The 21,938-nt window shown below is 43.5% G+C and overlaps 1 protein-coding gene across 1 annotated transcript in view; it reads left to right on the forward strand.

Annotated features, from left to right (window-relative positions):
- PITPNC1 (phosphatidylinositol transfer protein cytoplasmic 1) overlaps window positions 1-21,938 on the forward strand; it is a 156,592-nt gene that overhangs the window by 22,332 nt on the left and 112,322 nt on the right. Inside the window, exon 2 of the mRNA XM_055575483.1 lies at window positions 4,695-4,838. Within this exon, the coding sequence (XP_055431458.1) occupies window positions 4,695-4,838 (144 nt within the window). The remainder of the gene's footprint in view (window positions 1-4,694; window positions 4,839-21,938) is intronic.

Raw genomic sequence — 21,938 nt, forward strand, 5'->3', positions numbered from 1 at the left:
GTGGTACTCAGATCCCAGTTCTGCCACCTGGAAGCCACATGGCAGGGGAAAGTCTCTAGCCTCTCAGAGACTCAGATCCCTTAAACACCTACCTGGCTGAATCATTGTGAGTCTTAGAAATGAATATAAAGCACCTAATTGGGGCCTCACACCGATAGGCAATCAGTGAAGCGTTTTCACCACCACCAACATTGTCATCACCTTCACCACCATCATCAATCCTGTTATTGATTCTCTGGCTTTAACATTTTCATAATCCTTCTGAGTCTATGGATTTTGCAGCCTTCACTTTACATAAAAGTTAGTTTGAAGCTGGTGGTCTTCATGTAACTTAAGGATGAAGCTTTATGAGAAATTAGTGTTAAAGACGGAGAAGGCAATGGCACCCCACTCCAGTACTCTTGCCTGGAAAATCCCATGGACAGAGGAGCCTGGTAGGCTGCAGTCCATGGGGTCGCTGAGGGTCGGACATGACTGAGCGACTTCCCTTTCACTTTTCACTTCCATGCATTGGAGAAGGAAATGGCAACCCACTCCAGTGTTCTTGCCTGGAGAATCGCAGGGATGGTGGAGCCCAATGGGCTGCTGTCTGTGGGATCGCACAGAGTCGGACACGACAAAAGCGACTTAGCAGCAGCAGCAGTGTTAAAGAGGAAAGAAGAAACAGGCCCTCTAAAGATGGAACATTCTGGTCTTGGCTCCATCTGGTACTGAGCAAGTGAATGAATACCTTCCTCACTCTCTGCTGAAGTGGTTCTCAGCTTTTAGCTTGTGTTTGAGTAAGATCCCAAACTCCCTGTATGTCACAGTGCGAGTGTAACATGGGCTGGAATTGACCCAGGATTTAGCATTTTTAGGAGCATCTCTGGTGATTCTGAGACATGGTTCAAAGACTCTCTGTTTTGTCCTGTCCCCTCCAGTTGAGAAACTTTTGGATGCATGTGTCTTTGAGTGAATTTGTGTTTTAAAACCTCTACTTCTGGATGGCTCTTCTCAGATGGCCACAACAAGCAGAACAGTCCTGATTTGCTTGAGAGCAAAGAAAGCGACAGCTGCAGAGCCCTTGATCATCTCGGTGTCTGGGCTTGAGCGTCCCGCCCCCCCCAGCACTGTCACCCACGTGACTGAATCCAGCGTCTGTCGGTCGCCCACAGGCTGACGCTATCTTAGTGAGCTAACTCTGGTGTCTGCCCTGCGATGGCTCATTCAGGAGCCGCTGGAATGATCAATGAGGCTGGGCAGCCAGGCCCTCCTCCGGCTGCCGGTGAATCAGCCTCTGGCTGCCTTGGCCCTTTGCTTTCAACACAGAGCAGGAAGCACTTGAGCTGAGCGCAGCCAGGCTGACTCGAGTCTGGCTAATGGCTTTTCTGTGTCATGCATTGTCCTTGGTCCCATGCATTTCCATGCATGAGTGGGTTGGAGCTCCTGGAGATGGTCCAGGAATAGATATCCCTTCTGCATCCCCGCCCCTGACTAAAGCCCTGGACAGCATTTTGGTTTAAGGGTATCCGCTTCAGAAGTGGGGTCAACACTTTAAAAAAACATTGAAGTTGTCAACTCAAGAAAAATTCGCAACCTAAAAGATGTGTTAAATTGTATTAGCGGAGCTTACTGAGAACTAGAGAGAGCTCTGAGAAGGGATGAGCCAGGATATATAGGAGTTTTGGCTGGGGAAAAAAACACCACATAGTCAAACAGTTAAAAAAAAAAAAAAAAAAAAGTACCATGTAGCAGTAAAAGATATGCTAATCACCAAAAAAAAAAAAAAAAAAAAAAAAAACACCATACACCTCAAGGTAATGATTTTAGTGCTTGTTTTTTCTTTTTTTTTTTTTTCATGAATGGGAACGTGCATGAGTCTAGGTTCTCTGAAATGTTTCCTTAGGTATGCATCAGGCCCAGTGTCCAAAGCACAGACTGTTACCTGTTTTTCTCCATCCTGAATTCTGCTCAGGGCTCAACACTGAGGCTTGTTGTGGGTTGGAGTCAAGAGGCTACAGTGGCTGATGGCATGATGGCAGGCAAATATTCTTTGTTTACTGTAATGGCAGCAACGTTCTCTTTCCACAAGGTGGAAATCAGATAACACAGAATTAACCGTTTTAAAGTCAATTCAGCAGCATCTAGTACATTCACCACGTTGTACGACCACCACCTCTAACCAGATCCAGACCTTTCATCACCCCAGGTGGAAACCTCGTACTCACTGAATTGGTTGGCTCGGGCTGCCATAGCAAACACCACAGGATGGGTGGCTTAACCAACCAGCATTGTAAGGGCTGACAGTTGTGGATGGTGGAAATCAAAGATCAAGTGTCAGTAGTCAGGGCTGGTTCCCTCTGGGAAGGCTGGGAGGGAAGGATCTCTTCTGGGTCAATCCTTGGCTTGTAAATGGCCATCCTCCTGCATCACTTCACCACATCTTCTTCCCTGAGGGTCTCTATGTCCATCTTGCCCCTTGGGGTCTTCCTAAGTGGCACTAGTGGTAAAAAACCCATCTGCCAATGCAGGAAACATAAGAGACCTGGGTTCAATCCCTGGGTCAGGAAGATCCCCTGAAGGAGGAAATAACAGCCCACTCCAGTACTCTTTGTCTGGAGAATCCCATGGACAGCAGAGCCTGCCAGGCTACAGCCCATAGGGTCACAAAGAGTCAGACACGACCAAAGCAACTTAGCACGCACATAAGGAAACCAGCCTTGTTGGATTGGTGCCCATCCCAGTGACCTCATTTTAATTTGATTGCCTCTGTGAGGAGCCTGTCTCCAAATAAGGTCATATTCTGAAGTACTGGGACTTACGTTTGACTTTTGGGAAACACTATTCAACTGATTAACACCCATGAAGCAGTATCAGTACTTCCTTCCTTTTTATGGCAGAGTAATATTCCTTTGAAAGTAAACATATTTTCTTTGAACACCAAGTACAAAGCAACTTCTAGTGAAATCTCCATCCCCCGGGCAGCTGGGCATTCTGTCCTAGGCTTGTGTGCCTATCCACATAAGGTGGAGTGTTGATCTCACAGGTGTATCTCACAGATCTCCAGCCTGTAACCTTTTTCTCACTGTCTTCCTCCTGGAAAGAGGGTTAGTTAGTCTTTATGAGCAAAGGAAAGAGGACTTACTAAGGGGAAGCCAAGACAAGCTTCTAATCCCAAAATGTGTTTAAAAATAAATTTTATCTTTGATTTCCTTTCTCCTCTCACTCCCTTCATCCTCAGCACAGACATAGATACATTAAAAGCATTTTAAATGCAGACCCTTCTGGGGAGGAGCGTGGCACAGGAAGCTCTGCCCTTTGAGAAGAGCCAGACTCTGACTGCTCTTTCCATTGTCATGGTGACTGGGCCTGGTCCCTTGGGCTGACCTCACACCAGAGTCTTTCCCATTCTCTTCACACTCCCCTCCCTGCACCTGCCTCAGAATAAAACAGGGACCTTCAGACATGTGAGTCCTCTCAGCTTTAGAACTGACTGCACTGTTGGTTTGTACATTTCACCTTTCCCTCTTAATTTAAAATCTATTTCTCTTACGCACATAGACAGGAGACCTGCATCCCTGCTGACCTTGGCTCTTTGGGGATAACCCAGAGCCATCATTAGCTAGCTGCAGACTCAGGTCCCTTCCCCCCATCCCATGGGCTTCGATGATGCTGACACTGTGTTGTTTCACACCGAATCTGCAGGAAGGACCACAGCAGGGTCTCATCACCCTGCCTTCTGATTCTGAACAGACTTCATGCAAAAGTTGTTTTACTCCCTCCTTCGCCTCTCTCTCTTTCTCTTCTTTTCCCCTCCATTAAATTAGCTTTTGTCACCTCGGAAGTTCACTGGGTGAAGAGATGCATGCTGGCTCCAGGGTTTTCAGAGAGGCAAGAAAGAGACTGGAACAGCTCAAAACAGCAGACAGCATGGAAAATATTCACATTATGTGTTGTTCTATTTTATCATTTTCATGTATGCACATGTGGCTTCAGGGCCCTCAGGCTAGAAGGCCACACACTGTTAGTGGAATTAGTTGAAAAGGATTTATACTGTATAGATTTTCTCCCTTGTGGACCAGCCTAATGGTGGGTTCACAGTTTCCACTCAAGGGGCAGTCTGGGCATCTGGAGTTTTTTTTTTAAGCTTCCAGGTCATTCTAATGTCCATCCAACTTTGAGAACCACTATTCTAGAGGACAGAGACCTCCAGGAGAGTTTTAACACTTTGAGAGAGGCAGCGAAAGAAACAGGTGACATCTAATCCTCTGTGCCCAGCAATGCAGTTAATTAGGCAGAAAGAATGGACAGAAATAACACACCCTGGTCTGTCTTGTGCCAAGCAAAATAGGAATTTAGCTCCACCTAACCCTGTAAGGCCAGTGTGAAAAGAGATTCCAGCGTGCCCACCTCCCTGCTACTAACTGTGGTTGGTTGATTGGCTGCCAAACCTTGAAGACCGTCAGTCCCCTGGCGAACATTCGCCAAGGTGATGCAGAATGTTCACAGGAACAAGCCGTTTCTGCATTCTACTCACAATTAGTTCTCCTCCTTATTCCTGAGGAAAAGTAACATCAGGCCCACGTGCTTGCTTGCTTTTCTCAACACAAAGTGCTGATGCCATGAGTTGCTTGCGGCACCGTCGTTGGGAGGGGTTGTCTTTAAAAGTGAGTAGTGGGGCTGACCTGTCTGCATCGGTGTGTTTTGTAGTACAGAATCGGACAGCTGTACATGATCAGCAAGCACAGCCACGAACAGAGTGACCGAGGAGAAGGGGTGGAGGTCGTCCAGAATGAACCCTTCGAGGACCCTCACCATGGCAATGGACAGTTCACAGAGAAGCGAGTATATCTCAACAGGTAAGTCCTGGCAGCTGGCGCTCCACCTCCAGGCACCCTCCCTGCCCAGGAATCCCTCCCATCTGGCCTCATGGCACTCAGTAGAGGCTGTGACTGTCTGGGATGAAAAGATGAGTTAGAAAGTCTTCATATCCGCCCTCCAAAACCACCAGTCTAGTTGCTTCCCCCTGCATTCTGCAAAATAGTCCTCAAATGCATTTTCATCAGGAGAAGCTTTCCTCTTACCATTTGCAACCCTTCCACCACATATTAGGATGAAATCTGATCTTAAGGATTAAAGGATTGTCTTCTCCCTTGGTTCTGGGATTAGCAGAAGGAAAGAGGCAGCTTTGCCTGTAAGTTGTAGAGAAGTGCTGAAGATAGTCGTGTACCAATGGGGTCTTAACTCAGTAAGATTTCCACTTCCTGTTGGGTGGAAGTGTCCCCAAAGGGAATTGACAAAACTAACAGTCACCTGTGACCAAAGTGAGATACAGTGTGTGGGTGGTTTCTATCTCTCAACCACTTGAGAAACTCTATAACTTTTCCTGCAGCAGAATTAGAAGTGGCCAGCTGTCTCAGTCATGTCTGTTTTCTCTATCAAAATATTCATATGTATCTTAATGGAGAGTAATAAACATGAGTAAGAGGGAAATTTGTTATTAATAGGATATCTGGACTTTCAGTAATAATTCCATTCTTCCCAAGGTGAAGGATGTCATCTCTCCTTGGGAAGGGTAAAAATTCAAGGCTGATCAACCAGCACTGATCAGGACTGCCATTTCTGTTTTGCAAAATACATTTTGTAATCTTTTCTGTTTTCTCATCACTAATGACATAACTGATCACTGGGGCTTGTCTGATCTTCTCCCTACCTTACACTCCCTTCTAGGTCATTTTCTTCCTTTTACTTGACTGGGTCAGAACATTTGTAGTCACATGCCATATGGGGTATATTTTCTTAAAACTAACAGTCTATGTTAGTGAACCAGTGTGTGACCATTCCGGTCTTTGCTATCCTCTCCATGAATACTCTACTACCATCTATGGCCTCCCTTATTGGCCCATTTCTCATTATTCAGAAAGCACTACCAACATAATAGTTGGACTGTGTCCCCATTTTATCCACTGACACTTGTGAATATTTCTCCATTCTCAGTGCTCTGACCACAAACAGATGTTCCTGAGAGAGTCATATTTGGAGTCTCTCCTTCTTGCATGACCTCCACCCTCCAACAGGCTGAAGGGGACTATGTCTTCTTGACAGGAGTGTTTGTGTTCTGTCAATAGTGTGTTTGGAAATCTCTCAGGCCAATATCCTGACACTGAAGGCCTTGGGCTGATTAACCAACACATTTTAATCAGCCCAAGGATGCAGTACCAGGGAATTCCTGAGTCATGATGAAATGCAAATGAGATCTATCCTGTTCACCTATTAGTAGCTGTGAGTTCCCAGGTTTTGGAACCAGTTCAGCCTGCAATCAGCCGTTGATTTGCAGGAGTAGCTGAGCTCCAAGTCTAGTCTGAGGATGGCTTCCTTCACAGAGAGGTTTCTCAATATGCTGCTTTGACATTCTTAGTGCTAAGGGTGTAAATAAAATATTGAGCATCACTCACCTCTGTAGAGCAAAGAGAAGTGAGGAGAGTGCGAGAAAATAGATAGAAACCTACAGAAAATTCCATTTCTCACCAGACAATTGCATTTTCCCAAGTTATTGCCTGGGGAATGTTCCCTATGTACCAAATTTAAGAAATTAGAAAACTTTATAACTTTTCCTGAAACAGAACAAGAGGTGTCCAGCTGTCTCTGTCATGTGTGTTTTCTCTATCAAAATATATGACATTTATTTTAAAGGAGAATAATAACCATTAGTAGGAGAGAAACTTGTTATAAATAGAATATCTGGACTTCCAGTAATAATAACTAAAAAGATTAATATAGACCTTCCCCCTGCACCTCGTATGACAAACACAGGGTGAAATATAACCATATAAAACTGAATTCAAACCAAAGAAAGGGAAATCCTCAGATACTACAAATAAAGAGACTCTAACAGGAGTGGAAAGCAGATGAGCTAATGCTAGGGAAGCTGGGGGATGTCAGAACTGAGTGTGGGCCCTGCCATCTAGGGGTCGGGGGTGTAATGCTCATAGTGTTAGTTGCTTAGTCTTATCTAACTCTTTGTGACCCCATGGACTGTAGCCCACCAGGCTCCTCTGTCCATAGGATTTCCCAAGCAAGAATAGTAGAGTGGTAGCCATTCCCTTCTCTGGGGATCTTCCCGACCCAAGGATTCAACCCGGGTCTCCCACATTGCAGGCAGATCCTTTACCTCCCATAAAGGGACAGGAAGTGAGGCCTCAGTGCCTGTAAATGGGGCATTGTGATTAAGAACCATGCAAAAGAAAAAAGTTTTTGACAAAGACTGAGAAAACTTACTACTCAGAGATGCACCCTGAAAGAAGTACTAGGACTTCCCTGGTGGTCCAGTGCCTGAGTCTCTGCTCCCAGTGCAGGGGCTGCTGCTGCTAAGTCACTTCAGTCGTGTCTGACTCTGTGTGACCCCATAGACGGCAGCCCACCTGGCTCCCCCGTCCCTGGGATTCTCCAGGCAAGAACACTGGAGTGGGTTGCCATTTCCTTCTCCAATGCATGAAAGTGAAAAGTGAAAGTGAAGTTGCTCAGTCGTGTCCGACTCTTCACAACCCCATGGACTGCAGCCCACCAGGCTCCTCCGTCCATGGGACCCTCCAGGCAAGAGTACTGGAGTGGGGTGCCACTGCCTTCTCCCCCAGTGCAGGGGGCCCGGGTTCAATTTCTGGTCAGAAAACTAGATCCCACATGCTTCAATGAAGATCAAAGATTCTGCATACTGAAACCAAATAATTAAGTAATTGAAAGTACTACTGGACTTCCCTGGTGATACAGTGGATAAGAATCAGCCTTCCAATGTAGGGGACACAGGTTCAATCTCTGGTCCATGAAGATTCCGCATGCTGTGGAGCAACTAAGCCCGTGCACCACAACTACTGAGCCCATCTGTGCTCTAGAGCCAGCGAGTTGCCACTACTGAGCCCTCAAGCTGCAACTGGTGAGCTGGTGTGTCCTAGAGCCTGTGCTCTACAGCAGGAGAAGCCACTGCAAGGGGAAGCCCATGCACCACAGTGAAGAGTAGCGCCTGCTTGCTACAACTAGAGAAAGCCTGAACGCAGCAGTGAAGACCCAGTGTAGCCACAAAAAGTACTAATGAAGGCTGTATTTTTAAGTAAGAGGAAGTTGAAACCAAGAAGAATGAGGAGGGAATCTAGAAGAGATAGTAAATATCTGGACAAATCTGAATCAGCATAGAATGTTGCAAATATATGGATAACGAGTAATTGGAAATATACTCATGGAATTTAAATAATTCAGATAACAATAACAGGAGATGTTCAGTTCAGTTCAGTTCAGTTGCTCAGTCGTGTCCGACTCTTTGCAACCCCATGGACTGCAGTATGCCAGGCCTCCCTGTCCATAACCAGCTCCTGGAGTTTACCCAAACTCATGTCGGTTGAGTAAGTAGGGATAGTAAAAACGAAATGCTGTAAGTTTCTAATATTATCTAGAAAGAGGAAAGACATGCTTATTAATTTTAAAAATGTAAAGCAAACATGCCTATTCAAAATGTAAAAGTAACCTCTAAAAGAATAGTAAAATAATATGTTTTGGTCATGCACAGTTTTGGAAAGCATGATCAATCCAATAGAAGGCAGAGGAAGAACAAAGAGAAGTCTACAAAAACATATGGTAAATAGAAAACATAAGTTGTGTTTGTCAGATGATAAATCAAAATATATCACTAATCACAATAATGTGTTAAATCCTAAACCTGAACCTAGCTCAACAAAGATATGGCAACACTGACAAAATCACAAGTGCCCTGAAGTTATAATGGGAGATTTTAACCTACTTCTTTAATAAACTGATAGAGCAAGTAGACAACTTATTAATAACAAGCATAAAGAAGATATAAACAACTGAATTACAAGCTTGACCTAGTGGATATTAACAGACCATGGAACCAACATGCCTGTCAAACACACATGAAAGTATATAAAAACTGAATACACAGTAGGCCAGAAACCAGTCTCAAATACTAGAAAATTGACATCATGTAGGTGCTATTGGCTGATTTCAAAGCATAACAATAAGAAATTGCTAAAACAATAAGTGTATGACCTAAATCAAACCCCTTATGACTATACAGTGGAAGTGAGTAATAGATTTAAGGGACTAGATCTGACAGACAGAGTGCCTGATGAACTATGGATAGAGGTTCGTGACATTGTACAGGAGACAGCAATCAAGACCATCCCTAAGAAAAAGAAATGCAAAAAAGCAACATGGCTGTCTGAGGAGGCCTTACAAATAGCTGTGAAAAGAAGAGAAGCAAAAAGCAAAGGAGAAAAGGAAAGATATACCCATTTGAATGCACAGTTCTGAAGAATAGCAAGGAGAGATAAAAAAGCCTTCCTCAGCGATCAATGCAAAGAAACAGAGGAAAACAATAGAATGGGAAAGACTAGCAATCTCTTCAAGAAAATTAGAGATACCAAGGGAACATTTCATGCAAAGATGGGCTCAGTAAAGGACAGAAATGGTAGGGACCTAACAGAAGCAGAAGATATTAAGAAGAGGTGGCAAGAATACACAGAAGAACTGTACAAAAAAGAACTTCACGACCCAGATAATCACGATGGTGTGATCACTCACCTAGAGCCAGACATCCTGGAATGTGAAGTCAAGTGAGCCTTAGGAAGCATCACAACAAACAAAGCTAATGGAGGTGACAGAATTCCAGCTGAGCTATTTCAAATCTTGAAAGATGATGCTGTGAAAGTGCTGCACTCAATATGCCAGCAAATATGGAAAACTCAGCAGTGGCCACAGGACCGGAAAAGGTCAGTTTTCATTCCAATCCCAAAGAAAGGCAATGCCAAAGAATGCTCAAACTACCGCACAATTGCACTCATCTCACCAAGCCAGGCATCAGCAATACGTGAACTGTGAACTTTCAGATGTTCAAGCTGGTTTTAGAAATGGCAGAGGAACCAGAGATCAAATTGCCAACATCCGATGGATCATCAAAAGCAAGAGAATTCCAGAAAAACATCTATTTCTGCTTTATTGACTATGCCAAAGCCTTTGACTGTGTGGATCACAATAAACTGTGGAAAATTCTGAAAGAGATGGGAATACCAGGCCACCTGACCTGCCTCTTGAGAAACCTGTATGCAGGTCAGGAAGCAACAGTTAGAATTGGACATGGAACAACAGACTGGTTCCAAATAGGAAAAGGCTGTATATTGTCACCCTGCTTATTTAACTTATATGTAGAATACATCATGAGGAACGCTGGGCTGGAGGAAGCACAAGCTGGAATCAAGATTGCTGGGAGAAATATCAATAACCTCAGATATGCAGATGACACCAACCTTATGGCAGAAAGTGAAGAAGAACTGAAAAGCCTCTTGATGAACGTGAAAGAGGAGAGTGACAAAGTTGGCTTAAAGTTCAACATTAAGAAAACTAAGATCATGGCATCCTGTCCCATCACTTCGTGGCAGATAGATGCGGAAACAGTGGCTGACTTTATTTTGGGGGGCTCCAAAATTACTGCAGATGGTGATTGCAGCAATGAAATTAAAAGATGCTTACTCCTTAGAAGGAAAGTTATGACCAACCTAGACAGCATATTAAAAAACAGAGACATAACTTTGCCAACAGAGGTCCATCTAGTCAAGGCTATGGTTTTTCCAGTGGTCAGGTATGGATGTGAGAGTTGGACTATAAAGAAAGCTGAGCGCCAAAGAATTGATGCTTTTGAACTGTGGTGTTGGAGAAGACTCTTGAGAGTCCCTTGGACTGCAAGGAGATCCAACCAGTCCATTCTAAAGATCAGTCCTGGGTGTTCACTGGAAGGACTGATATTGAAGCTGAAACTCCAGTACTTTGGCCACCTGATGGAAAGAGCTGACTCATTGGAAAAGCCCCTGATGCTGGGAAAGATTGAGGGCAGGAGAAGAAGGGGACGACAGAGGATGAGATGATTGGATGGCATCATCAACTCGATGGACATGAGTTTGGGTGGACTCTGGGAGTTGGTGATGGACAGGGAGGCCTGGTGTGCTGCGGTTCATAGGGTCTCAAAGAGTCGGACACGACTGAGCGACTGAACTGAACTAAAAACAATGAGTGAACTCCCACAACATATAGAAATATAAACGTTTCTAAGCATTTAATGGGTTGAAAATGTCAGATAAGATACTTAATTTCCCAGCCACCTTTGCAGCTAGGGATGACATGTAACCTAGTTCCAGCCAATGAGATGTGAGATTTTCCTCCATGATTAAAAAGGGTAAGATATTCAAGGTGTTTCTAAGAAAGGGGATGAGAAACACATGGTGATGGCTGAGAAGGCAACAAATAGTGCCTACTACATGAATCTTGATAACAAAACTGAGCAATAACATTACAAAGAGAAACTTACAGATCAATTTCAATTAAGAATGTAGACATGAAAATCCTACATGAAACTTTAGCTAATCAAATACTTCAGAGTATAGTACTCTTGCCTGGAAAATCCCATGGACAGAGGAACCTGGTAGGCTGCTGTCTATGGAGTCGCATAGAGTCGGACAGGACTGAGCGACTTCACTTTCACTTTTCACTTTCATGCATTGGAGAAGGAAATGGCAACCCACTCCAGTGTTCTTGCCTGGAGAATCCCAGGGAGGGCAGAGCCTGGTGGGCTGCCGTCTGTGGGACAGAGTTGGACACGACTGAAGCGCCTTAGCAGCATAATAGTAATAATAATTCATGACTTGATCAGATTTTGTTCATTAATATGAGAATTTGACAAGATTGCTGGGTATAAAATTCATAATAGAAAAATCAATAGCACTATTATACAATGGGAGCAATAAATGGAAAAAATAAGTTTTAAAAATTCCATTTATAAGAGAAAAGGAAACTTAAGGTACCCAGTAAAAAAAATCTACAGATACACAAAATCTTTTTGGAGAAAATATGAACAATTAACAGAGGACATTTTTTAAAAACCTGCACAAATGAGAGTATTCATGAATGGTACATGCTGCATTATAAACTTCCAATCAATTTTCAGGTCCGTTATAAATTTAATATAGATCTAATTAAAATGCCAACAAGGTTGTTTTTAGATAGAATTTAAGGATATAATCCTAAAATTCCCAGTTACTATAGCTTTATAAATAGTCTTGATGTCTGGTAGGGTAAGTCTCTCCTACTTACTGAACTTTTCCAAAATTCTTCATATGAATCTTAGGATTAGAAACCCCAGTGATGTGAAGAATACTGGATGAAGCCAAGGACATTTAACCTGGAAAAGCTATATTAGGGCATATAATGGTGTGATCAGGTGGAAGAAGAATTAGGCCCATGTATTCTGTATGACCTCAAGAGGACCAATTAGACTAAGACCAGTGGGTGAGAATGCCAGGAGAAAGATTTAGGCTCAGTTTAAGGAAGAAATCTAAGTATTCAAGCCATCAGAAAACATAGTAGGGTGATTTATATAGTACATTGTGCTGTTGCTGGGAGTGTTTGAGCATAGGAAGAACACTCACTTCTCAGGCAGATTCAGACATCAAGTAGGTGGTTAAAATAGCGTTTCAGATCCTTTTGAATCCTAATTTTCTACGCTTGAAGTATGTTTCAGACATTACTCCACCTCTCCTCCAGCATACATAAGTGAGTAACCAACAAGGCACAGGAAAAAGAGTACTTTTAGCTCCTTTTGCACAAATCTAAGTAAGTCCGTTATTTTATCTCAGAACCAGGAAGATTATGGTTTAGTAACAAAAAGAAAAAAAATTGATATGTGACATAACTATAAAATACCTATTTTCATAATCATAAAAGTAAACTGTCTTCCCTGGTAGCTCAGACTGTAAAGAATCCATGTGCAATGGAGGAGAGCCAAGTTCGATCCCTGGGTCGGGAAGATCCCCTGGAGGAGGAAATGGCAACCCACTCCAGTATTCTTGCCTGGGAAATCCCATGGACAGAGGAGCCTGGTGGGCTACAGTCCACGGGGTCTCAAAGAATAGGACATGACTGAGCGACGAACACTTTTCACTACTTTGTAGTTACAAACTAGAGTTAACCCACCTCAGGCTAACACATATCCTGCATGCAGAGATCTTAGAACTCTCATTATGGTGAGGCTGCTTTATAATTGTAATTCATTAATTGAATATTTATTGAAATTGACAATGTGTAACAAATTGTTCAGGTATTAAGAATCTCTTAATAAGTAAGACATGGTCCTTGTATTCCGATCAAAGTAGGGCCTAGGTCAACTGATTTCATTATTTGTAAGTCCAGCTGTCCATCTTATGAGTGGTGTCAAGGAGGAAAAACTTTTCTTCCATCCACTTTTTGTTGTTCAGTCGCTCAGTCACGTCTTGACTCCTTGCGACCCCATGGACTGCAGCACACCAGGCTTCTGTGTTCTTCACTGTCTCCTGGAACTTGCTCAAACTCATGTCCATTGAGTTGGTGATGGACATTGAGTTGGTAATGTTTGGTGCCATCCAAACATCTCATCCACTGTCGTCCCCTTCTCCTCCTGCCTTCAGTCTTTCCCAGCATCAGTGTCTTTTCCAGTGAGTCAGTTCTTCGAATCAGGTGGCCAAAGTATTGGAGCTTCAGCTTCAGCATCAGTCCTTCCAATGAATATTAAGGGTTGATTTCTTTAGGATTGACTGGTTCAATCTCCTTGCAGTCCAAGGGACTCAAGAGCCTTTTCCAACACCACAGTTTGAAGGCATCAGTTCTTGGACGCTAAGCTTACTTTATGGTCCAACTCTCACATCCATACATGGCTATTGGAAAAACCATAGCTTTGACCAGACAAACCTTTGTCAGCAAAGTAATGTCTCTGCTTTTTAATATGCTGTCTAGGTCTGTCATAGCTTTTCTTCCAAGGAGCAAGCGTCTTTTAATTTCATGGCTGCAGTCACCATCCACAGTGATTTTGGAGCCCAAGAAAATAAAATCTGTCACTATTTGCATTGTTTCCCCATCTATATGCCCTGAAGTGATGAGAGCAGATGCCTTGATCTTAGTTTTTAAATGTTGAGTTTTAAGCCAACTTTTTCACTCTCCTATTTCACCTTCCTCAAGAGGCTTTTTATTTCCTCTTCACTTTCTGCCATAAGGGTGGTGTCATCTGCATATCTGAGGTTATTGATATTTCTCCCAGCAGTCTTGATTCCAGCTTTTGCTTCATCCAGCCTGGCATTTTGCTTGATGTACTCTGCATATAAGTTAAATAAACAGGGTGACAATACACAGCCTTGATGCACTCCTTTCCCAATTTTGAACCAATCTGTTGTTCCATGTCTGGTTCTAACTGATGCTTCTTGACCTGCATACAGATTTCTCAGGAGGCAGGTAAGGTGGTATGGTATTCCCATCTCTTTAAGAATTTGCCACAGTTTGTTGTGATCCACACAGTCAAAGGCTTTAGCATAGTCAATGAAGCAAAAGTAGATGTTTTTCTGGAATTCTCTTGCTTTTTCTATGATCCAGTGGGTGTTGGCAATTTGATCTCTGGTTCCTCTGCCTTTTCTAAATCCAGGTTGTACATCTGGAGGTTCTCAGTTCACGTACTGTTGAAACGTAGCTTGTAGGATTTTGAGCATGACCTTGCTAGCACTTGAAATGAGTACAATTGTGCGGTAGTTTGAACATTCTTTGGCATTGGAATGAAAACTGACCTTTTCCAATCCTGTGGCCACTACTGAGTTTTCCAGATTTGCTGGCATATTGTGCTAGGTCACTTCAGTTGTGTCCAACTGTGTGCAACCCCATGGACAGTAGCCCTCCAGGCCCCTCCATCTGTGGGATTCTCCAGGCAAGAACACTGGAGTGGATTGCCCTTCCCTTCTACAGCACTTTAACAGCATCGTCTTTTATGATTTGAAATAGCTCAGCTGGAATCCCATCACCTCTGCTAGCTTTGTTCATAGTGATGCTTCCTAAGGCCCACTTGACTTCCAGGATGCATTCCAGGATGTCTGACTCTCAGTGAGTGATCACACCATCATGATTATCTGGGTCATTAAGACCTTTTTTTGTACAGTTCTTCTGTTTATTCTTGCCACCTCTTCTTAATATCTTCTGCTTCTGTTAGGTCCAAACTGTTTCTTTCTTTTATTGTGCCTATCTTTGCATGAAATGTTCCCTTGGTATCTCTAATTTTCTTGAAGAGATCTCTAGTCTTTCCCATTCTGTTGTTTTCCTCTGTTTCTTTGCATTGTTCACTTAGAAAGGCTTTCTTATCTCTCCTTTGGAGAGATACTACTCTTTGGAACTCTGCATTCAAATGGGAATTTCCTTTTCTCCTTTGCCTTTCAATTCTCTTTTCTCAGCTGTTTGTAATCCATTTCGTATTGATGGTTCGGGTCCTGCAAATTAAACTGAAACTGATAGATTAACAGGAGAAAAGACACATTTTTATCCATGTACATAGGCAAGAGCATCCAGAAAAATATGACTCAAAGGAGTGGTTAGAATTTGGGGCTTATATACCATTTTAATAGGGGAGGGAGAGAAAAGGGACTTATGGGAAAAGAAGTGTCTTGTATGAAAAATAAATGGGGCCTCAGGAGAACAGGAGAGAGAAGATAGCTTTGTGACAATGTCTATTTTGGTGCTTTCTTGTCCTGGTGCTTACTTCTTGTCTCTGGTGATAGGAGTCAATCTTCTCTGGTTGCAAAACTCATGGAGAGGGGATTTATAACAGTTGAATTCTTTTGGGAGGCTCTGTTTTTATGAGGATAAGCAGAATTCAGAAAAAATGTCTTCCTGCAACTGTTGGATTCTCAAATGTCTTCAGCTCAAAATAATCCTGATGTCATTGTAGCATGTTGTGGACCCCCTCACTGACCACAGGTAAGTAGGTTCTAAAAGTTGGACTGGAAGTTACTAAGTTGTTCCAGTGCTCAGAAATATCAATGTCCTATGGACCTGAATTCATGATCTGGCAAAAGGAATGGATTCCCTTCTTTACATCAATTTGTATGGCAAGACAAATCACATTCAGAAACTGCTTTATTGATTTATTACCCAGAGCAACTATCTGGAGCACTGGAAGTACTCAATGTCTGTGTCATCAGGGCCTCCTCCCCAGGTCTCTCTTGATCAGAAAGGATATTTCATGGAAGGATGTTAGTGGTCCACAGAATTATCTGGAAGCTTGAGATTGGATAGCTATCAGGTCAGGGCAGCTCCAAGAAGCCAAGAACAACAATGATGAACCATCTTCAGCGCAACTGACCTTTTCATTTTGCCATTACCATCATGGTTGCCGTGGGTAGGCCTGAACTGTCCATTCTTTCTTTTTAGCCTTTGTTCTAAAATACCAAACATAGGGAATAACTCTGGTGGTCTAGTGGTTAGGATTCTAGGCTTCCACTGCCATGGACCAGGTTCAGTCCCTGGTTGGTGAACTGAGATCCCACAAGATGCACTGCGGCTGCTGCTAAGTCACGTCAGTCGTGTCTGACCCTGTGCGACCCCATAGACAGCAGCCCACCAGGCTCCCCCATCCCTGGGATTCTCCAGGCAAGAATACTGGAGTGGGGTGCCATTGCCTTCTCCGACAAGATGCACAGTATGGCCAAATATAATAAAATTCCAGGCATAAACATCCCATTGAGTTCCCAGGTCAAGCCTGGCTGCTAGTGAGTGGGGAGAGGGACTTCCAGACTCTTTTCCAAAGTGACTGTACTATTTTACACTCCCTCCAGCAATGTATGAGGGTTCCAATTTCTCTGCATAATCACCAACACTTGTTATTGTTTGTCTTTTTGATTACAGCCATCCTAGTGGGTTTGAAGTGGTATCTTGTTTGGGTTTTGATTGGCATTTTCCTAATGACTAATGATATTGAGCATCTTTTCATGTGCTCATTAGCCATTTATATGTCTTCCTCGAAGACACGTCTATTGAAATCCTTTGCCCATTTTTAAATTGAGTATAGTGTCTTTTTCAAATGCCATTTATCCTTTTAGTTCTTGTCGCTTAGCTCCCTGGATTGTGGGGTTACTCCATTCTCTGGCCCTTCCTATAGTGTCTGATACACTGTTGCGTGCAGTACATTTGGGTGGCTGCCCTAATGCATTTAGAACATTACATTAGTACTAATACATTAGTACATTTGGTGGTTGTCCTTGGGCCTTCAGTCCAGTTCAGTCAACCAAATAAGTGGTGTTTCTTGGCTTGTCTGCAAAAATCCTGATTTCAGCTGGCATCTGGGGAAAAGAGTCAAGATACAAATCTGGAATAGTGATTCTAAATAAAACCTGTCATCCAGAATCGTACGAGGATGGAGCTTTTCTTTTGTCCCCTTTCATTTTCACCTCATTCCTAGCTTCACTCCAGTCCCCTCTCACTGAAACTCATGAGAGAAGCAGATGGGGGCGGAGGGGAATTGGAGAAAAGATGGAGCCTATTTTTAGGCTTGTTTATCAGTCATGAAGTGTCATGTTCTTCTCCACTATGGCTGCTGGATTAATTAGGCTGTGCTGGCAGCTGCCAGTCAAGGAGGGTTGCCAGCTTCTAACGGTGATTCCGCCTAATGCCTGAAATGATTTGCATGGCGAAACCTTTCTCCCACTACATGGCTCTTGCCTTCCAGGGCAACCTCTCCTGGCTTCTAGTGGCTCTGGGTAGAAAAGGGGACAGTTTCCCTAAGCCATGAATCTTGTTTAACTGGATAAGCAAAGCCACCAGATGGTCACTTTACCTACCAGCTCGTTGGTAGAGCCTTGATGCTGTGGCTTGGGTCTTTCTCATTTTTTCTTCCTGTCCTCCCAGATCTTCCCCCTAAGTAAGAGCCTAGAGCCGCAGTTCATGTGGCAGTGGGAGAGCCCACTGCCCAGCAACAGGTCATAGAGGAAGTGTTGGAGCCAGAGATTCTGACCTAAGGGCTTATTTCCACGCTATTTTGAAAGACTCCTCATGGTTATTATTGATTTCTGAATATCCAGAGATGATCTTCATTAATTCAGAAAATATTTATTAAGCACCTGCTGTGTGCCAGTCATCATTTTAGGTGCTGGCTGGGGGAGCAGCAGTGAAGAGGACAAAGATCTGTACCCTGGTGTGACTTGCATTCTAGTTATGGGTAACAGGCAGTACACAATAGCCATCTATATAAGAACATTATATATTTTAGAAGGTTTAGTCATATATCCTAAATAAATATTCAATTCATGTCTATTGAATATAATATTAAATAAATTCATAGTATTTTTAATATATATTAGAAAAAAATAGAACACGTAAGGGCCCTCTTTCAGACGTACCTTTCAGTCCACGCTCTTCATTTGGTCCCCATCTCAATCCTTAAGAACACATCAGGCATTCTCATGCTGCCGGGCCCCATGCCTTCTGTCCCTTTGATTACGCCCATGGAAAAGCCACAGAAGCAGGATGTCTCGGCCTGGTTGGGGTCTTCAAGGTCATTCTGTCAAGCAGTTTCCACCGTGATTCTGCCACGCTCCTACCCAGTGATGCCGACACATGTGGTCGACTCCCCTAGGTGCTCCCCAGCACCCCTGCCACATCAGCCCCCCACTGTTCACACACGGAGCCTTCCAAGAACTGACACAAGGTAGGCTTCTTTTCCCAGAATCCAGAACATACCGTCCTTTTATAGGAAGAGTGGCAGCAGTGTCCAAGTTCAAGGACCTTCTGTGGGTGATGCCCCTGCAGCCTTATCTCCCACAGGTAATGGCTGTAGTCCAGAAACTCTGTTCATCTCTTTGCTGCAGTCTAAAGAATTACATTAAGATCAGAACGAAAAGACCAGCCAGAAACCAATGCATTAACGAGTAAATGAGTAAGTCATAGCAGCGGAAAAGAAATTTAAAGACCTCAGAAATCACTGTATACACAACTGGAGAGGGACAATTGATTATTATCAAACGACTGTCAAATGTCAGATTTGAGCACAAAAAAGAAAAGATCAGAATATCCATCTTGGACCAGTGGGAAATGGAGGTATGAAGGTAGCTAAGACCTTTTAAGAAACACTTAAATGGGACTTCCCTGATGGTAGAGTGGATAAGAATCCACGTGCCAATGCAGGGGTCATGGATTCAATCGCTGGTCCAGGAAGAATCCACATGTTGCAGAACAACTAAGCTGGTGCATCACAGCTACTGAAGCAATGAGCCTAGAGCCTGTGCTCCACCACAAGAGAAGCCACAATGAAGAGTAGCCCTGGCTCACTGCAACTAGAGAAAGCCCGCACGCAGCAGTGAAGACCCAGTGCAACCATAAATAAATAAAGTATTTTTTAAAAGTCACTTAAATGAACTGCAGTTCTTTGAGTCTAATCTTAGCATAGATAGTGGCTAGTTTCAGATATGCAGTTGGGCAGAAAATCTTGTGTGACGCACAGTTTTTTTGTTTGTGTGTTGGTTGGTTTTGGGGTGGGGGTTTTGGCCGCATTACATGACTTTCAAGATCGTAGTTCTCCAACCAGGGATTGAACCCAGGCCTGGCAGTGAATATGCCGAATCCCAACCACTGGACCCCAGGAAATTCTTCCCAAAGCACTGTTATTTTGTGAACTCAGAAGGACTCCCTGCCCAGAATGTTTAAGTTCAAAGTGTCTAGTTGAGACTGTCATAATTCTGACCCCTGTTGAGAAAATGAAATTAGACTCCATTTGGACCACATTTGGCCTGATGATGTTCAAAAACCCCTGAAGCCAAAAAATATTCCCAAATGAACATAAATTGCAAAATGAGGTTAGATATGCTGGAGAATTTGGTGATAATCTGGATTGTAAAGCCATAGAAGGGAGAGATGGTTTAGGATTCAGTTCCAAAAACTCTTGATGAAGTAGATAAACATTCTTAACCTGAGGCAAATTCAGATTATGCCTGCCTTGGGGCATCCTTGGCCTCTTCCTACTAGATGCCAGACCAGCATCGCTCCCCATCCCCACCCCCCAGCTCTCACGACTGAAGATGTCTCCAGACTTTGCCAAATAGCCCCTGGCGGGGGAAATTCCCTCACCTCTTTCCTGTTGAAATGAGAACCACTGCTCTAGAATGACCAGCTTCCCATTTTGCTCATGATCAAGGAATTTGGCATGTAGGCCTTTCACTGCTAAAACCAGGACAGTCCCGTGTAACCCGGGGCGAGTTGACCACTTGGCTGTCATTAATATGTTCTATTTCATACAAAATAAAGATATAAGAAATGAAACAATATAAAAAGTCTATCCTTGGGAGACATGGACAAAGGTTTTAGAGAAACGCAGTATTTTAGAGTTTTGTCTTTTTACTCAGTGTCTCAAGCCTGAGCCATGGTGAGATGATTTGGGGAGGTTTGATCTCTGCCAGTAGACGAAGAGAACGTGATTCAAGTCATGCCGGCTTTCCAGCAGAGAGATTCTTGTTTGACGCCAGGTAGCAAGTTTGAGTGACAGGCTTCTCCTTGGAATTGTAGGCTGTGTGGCGGTATACATCATAAAAGTGACAGCGGCAGTGGAATCTAATTTAATTCCATTTCCTTTGCAGCCCTGATAAATCATTGCTGCGGGGAAAAATGAATTTTACTTTCTCAGACAAAAACGATTTGAGTAATGATGTGCTCTGGGGAAGTCAGGGGCTAAGAGAAGGTCTGTAGTAGGCTTAAAAATATTTAAATGGCATATCGTGGAATTTGTTCCAATGCCTCCTGTGCCTGCCCTAATAAATGGCTTATTCCAGAAGGGCCTGCTTCCCAGACTATGTAGAAGAGTCACATAAAATCATATCAGCCATCTTGGCTAAATGTTTTACGGTGCCTTAGAAAGGGTATTTGATGATAGTGTGGCATATTCTGCATACGTTGGCAGATGAGACAGCTAAGATAAAGATTCTACAGCCTGTAGGCCTGATCATTTACAAATAGGACAAGTCTTGACATGAATGGAAAATGACTGGTGTTTGTCATCTTCCTTCCAGAAAATGATTGTTGCTTAGGAATATGGTTCTGCTGGGAGGCTTTTTAAATGATACAGGGAATGAGTTATGAAGGGAGGAAGACTTGGACCCCAAAGTACTATCAAGAGGCTGATGAGTCCGGGGTGTGGGGGGTGTGCAGTGTAGACGGAACAGTGGAAAATGGTTTCTAACGCTTGAAGGGAGACAAAAGTACTTGGTCTAAGCTGAACAATGCCTAGCTTACCTTGGGGAGCTTCTGCAATCCCATTTCAATCCATTGAAAGCACGAGAAACCAATTTGCCTATGAGTAGAATCAACATCTCCTTGATTGACACAATGGCATATCACACTGGCGTGTGGAGGCAAGCAGGAGGGGACCCAGGGGACCTGGTGATCGTGCCCACTTCCCACAAGCCAGCCCAGCGCTACTTTCCCACTCTCAACGTCAATTCCGGGTTACCCTCCGGCTTCAGTAACTGAAAGAATAAATCCTAGGCGAAAGCTATAAAATCCTCTTTTGGGAAGCAAGCCTCTTCCTTCCTAGTGGAGCAAAGGGAAGGTAAATGAGCATTTACTGCAGAAACGATTTTATGAGAGTGAGACATTGTGCATTACAGCAGCAAAAAGAACTCGTCTGTGAATTATAATACTGCTCTGCACGCCTCTCACAGCGCACCTATGAACAGTGTCCTTCAACTGATGCCCATCTGGCTTCAGGGGGGGACTCTGATTTCCCCATTTACTTTAACCATGATAAATAGCCCAGAGCTTCCTTTGAGTTAGGTCTGGCCAAGCATCAAAAATACGTATTTGTTTTTTAAAAAGCAGGTCCTGGGTACTGTCAGAAAGAAGAGAAGCAATTTGGGAAGACATACAAGGTGCACAGTATTTTATTGGCTCTGGATGTCATTTAAACCCCGTGTCCAAGAAGGGGATATGGGGTTTGTTACCTTGGTGTCCCCACTCTCTTAGCTAGATCAGCTTGCAATTCACAACTGCTTCTTGATGTTTTTTATTGCCAGCTGCCGAGAGTCTGCGTCCTCTCTCTGGGTCTGATGTACTGCTAGATGTTGGTGTCCCAGACA

This window comes from Bubalus kerabau, chromosome 4, assembly GCF_029407905.1.
Source record: "Bubalus kerabau isolate K-KA32 ecotype Philippines breed swamp buffalo chromosome 4, PCC_UOA_SB_1v2, whole genome shotgun sequence".
Classification (NCBI taxonomy): domain Eukaryota; kingdom Metazoa; phylum Chordata; class Mammalia; order Artiodactyla; family Bovidae; genus Bubalus; species Bubalus kerabau.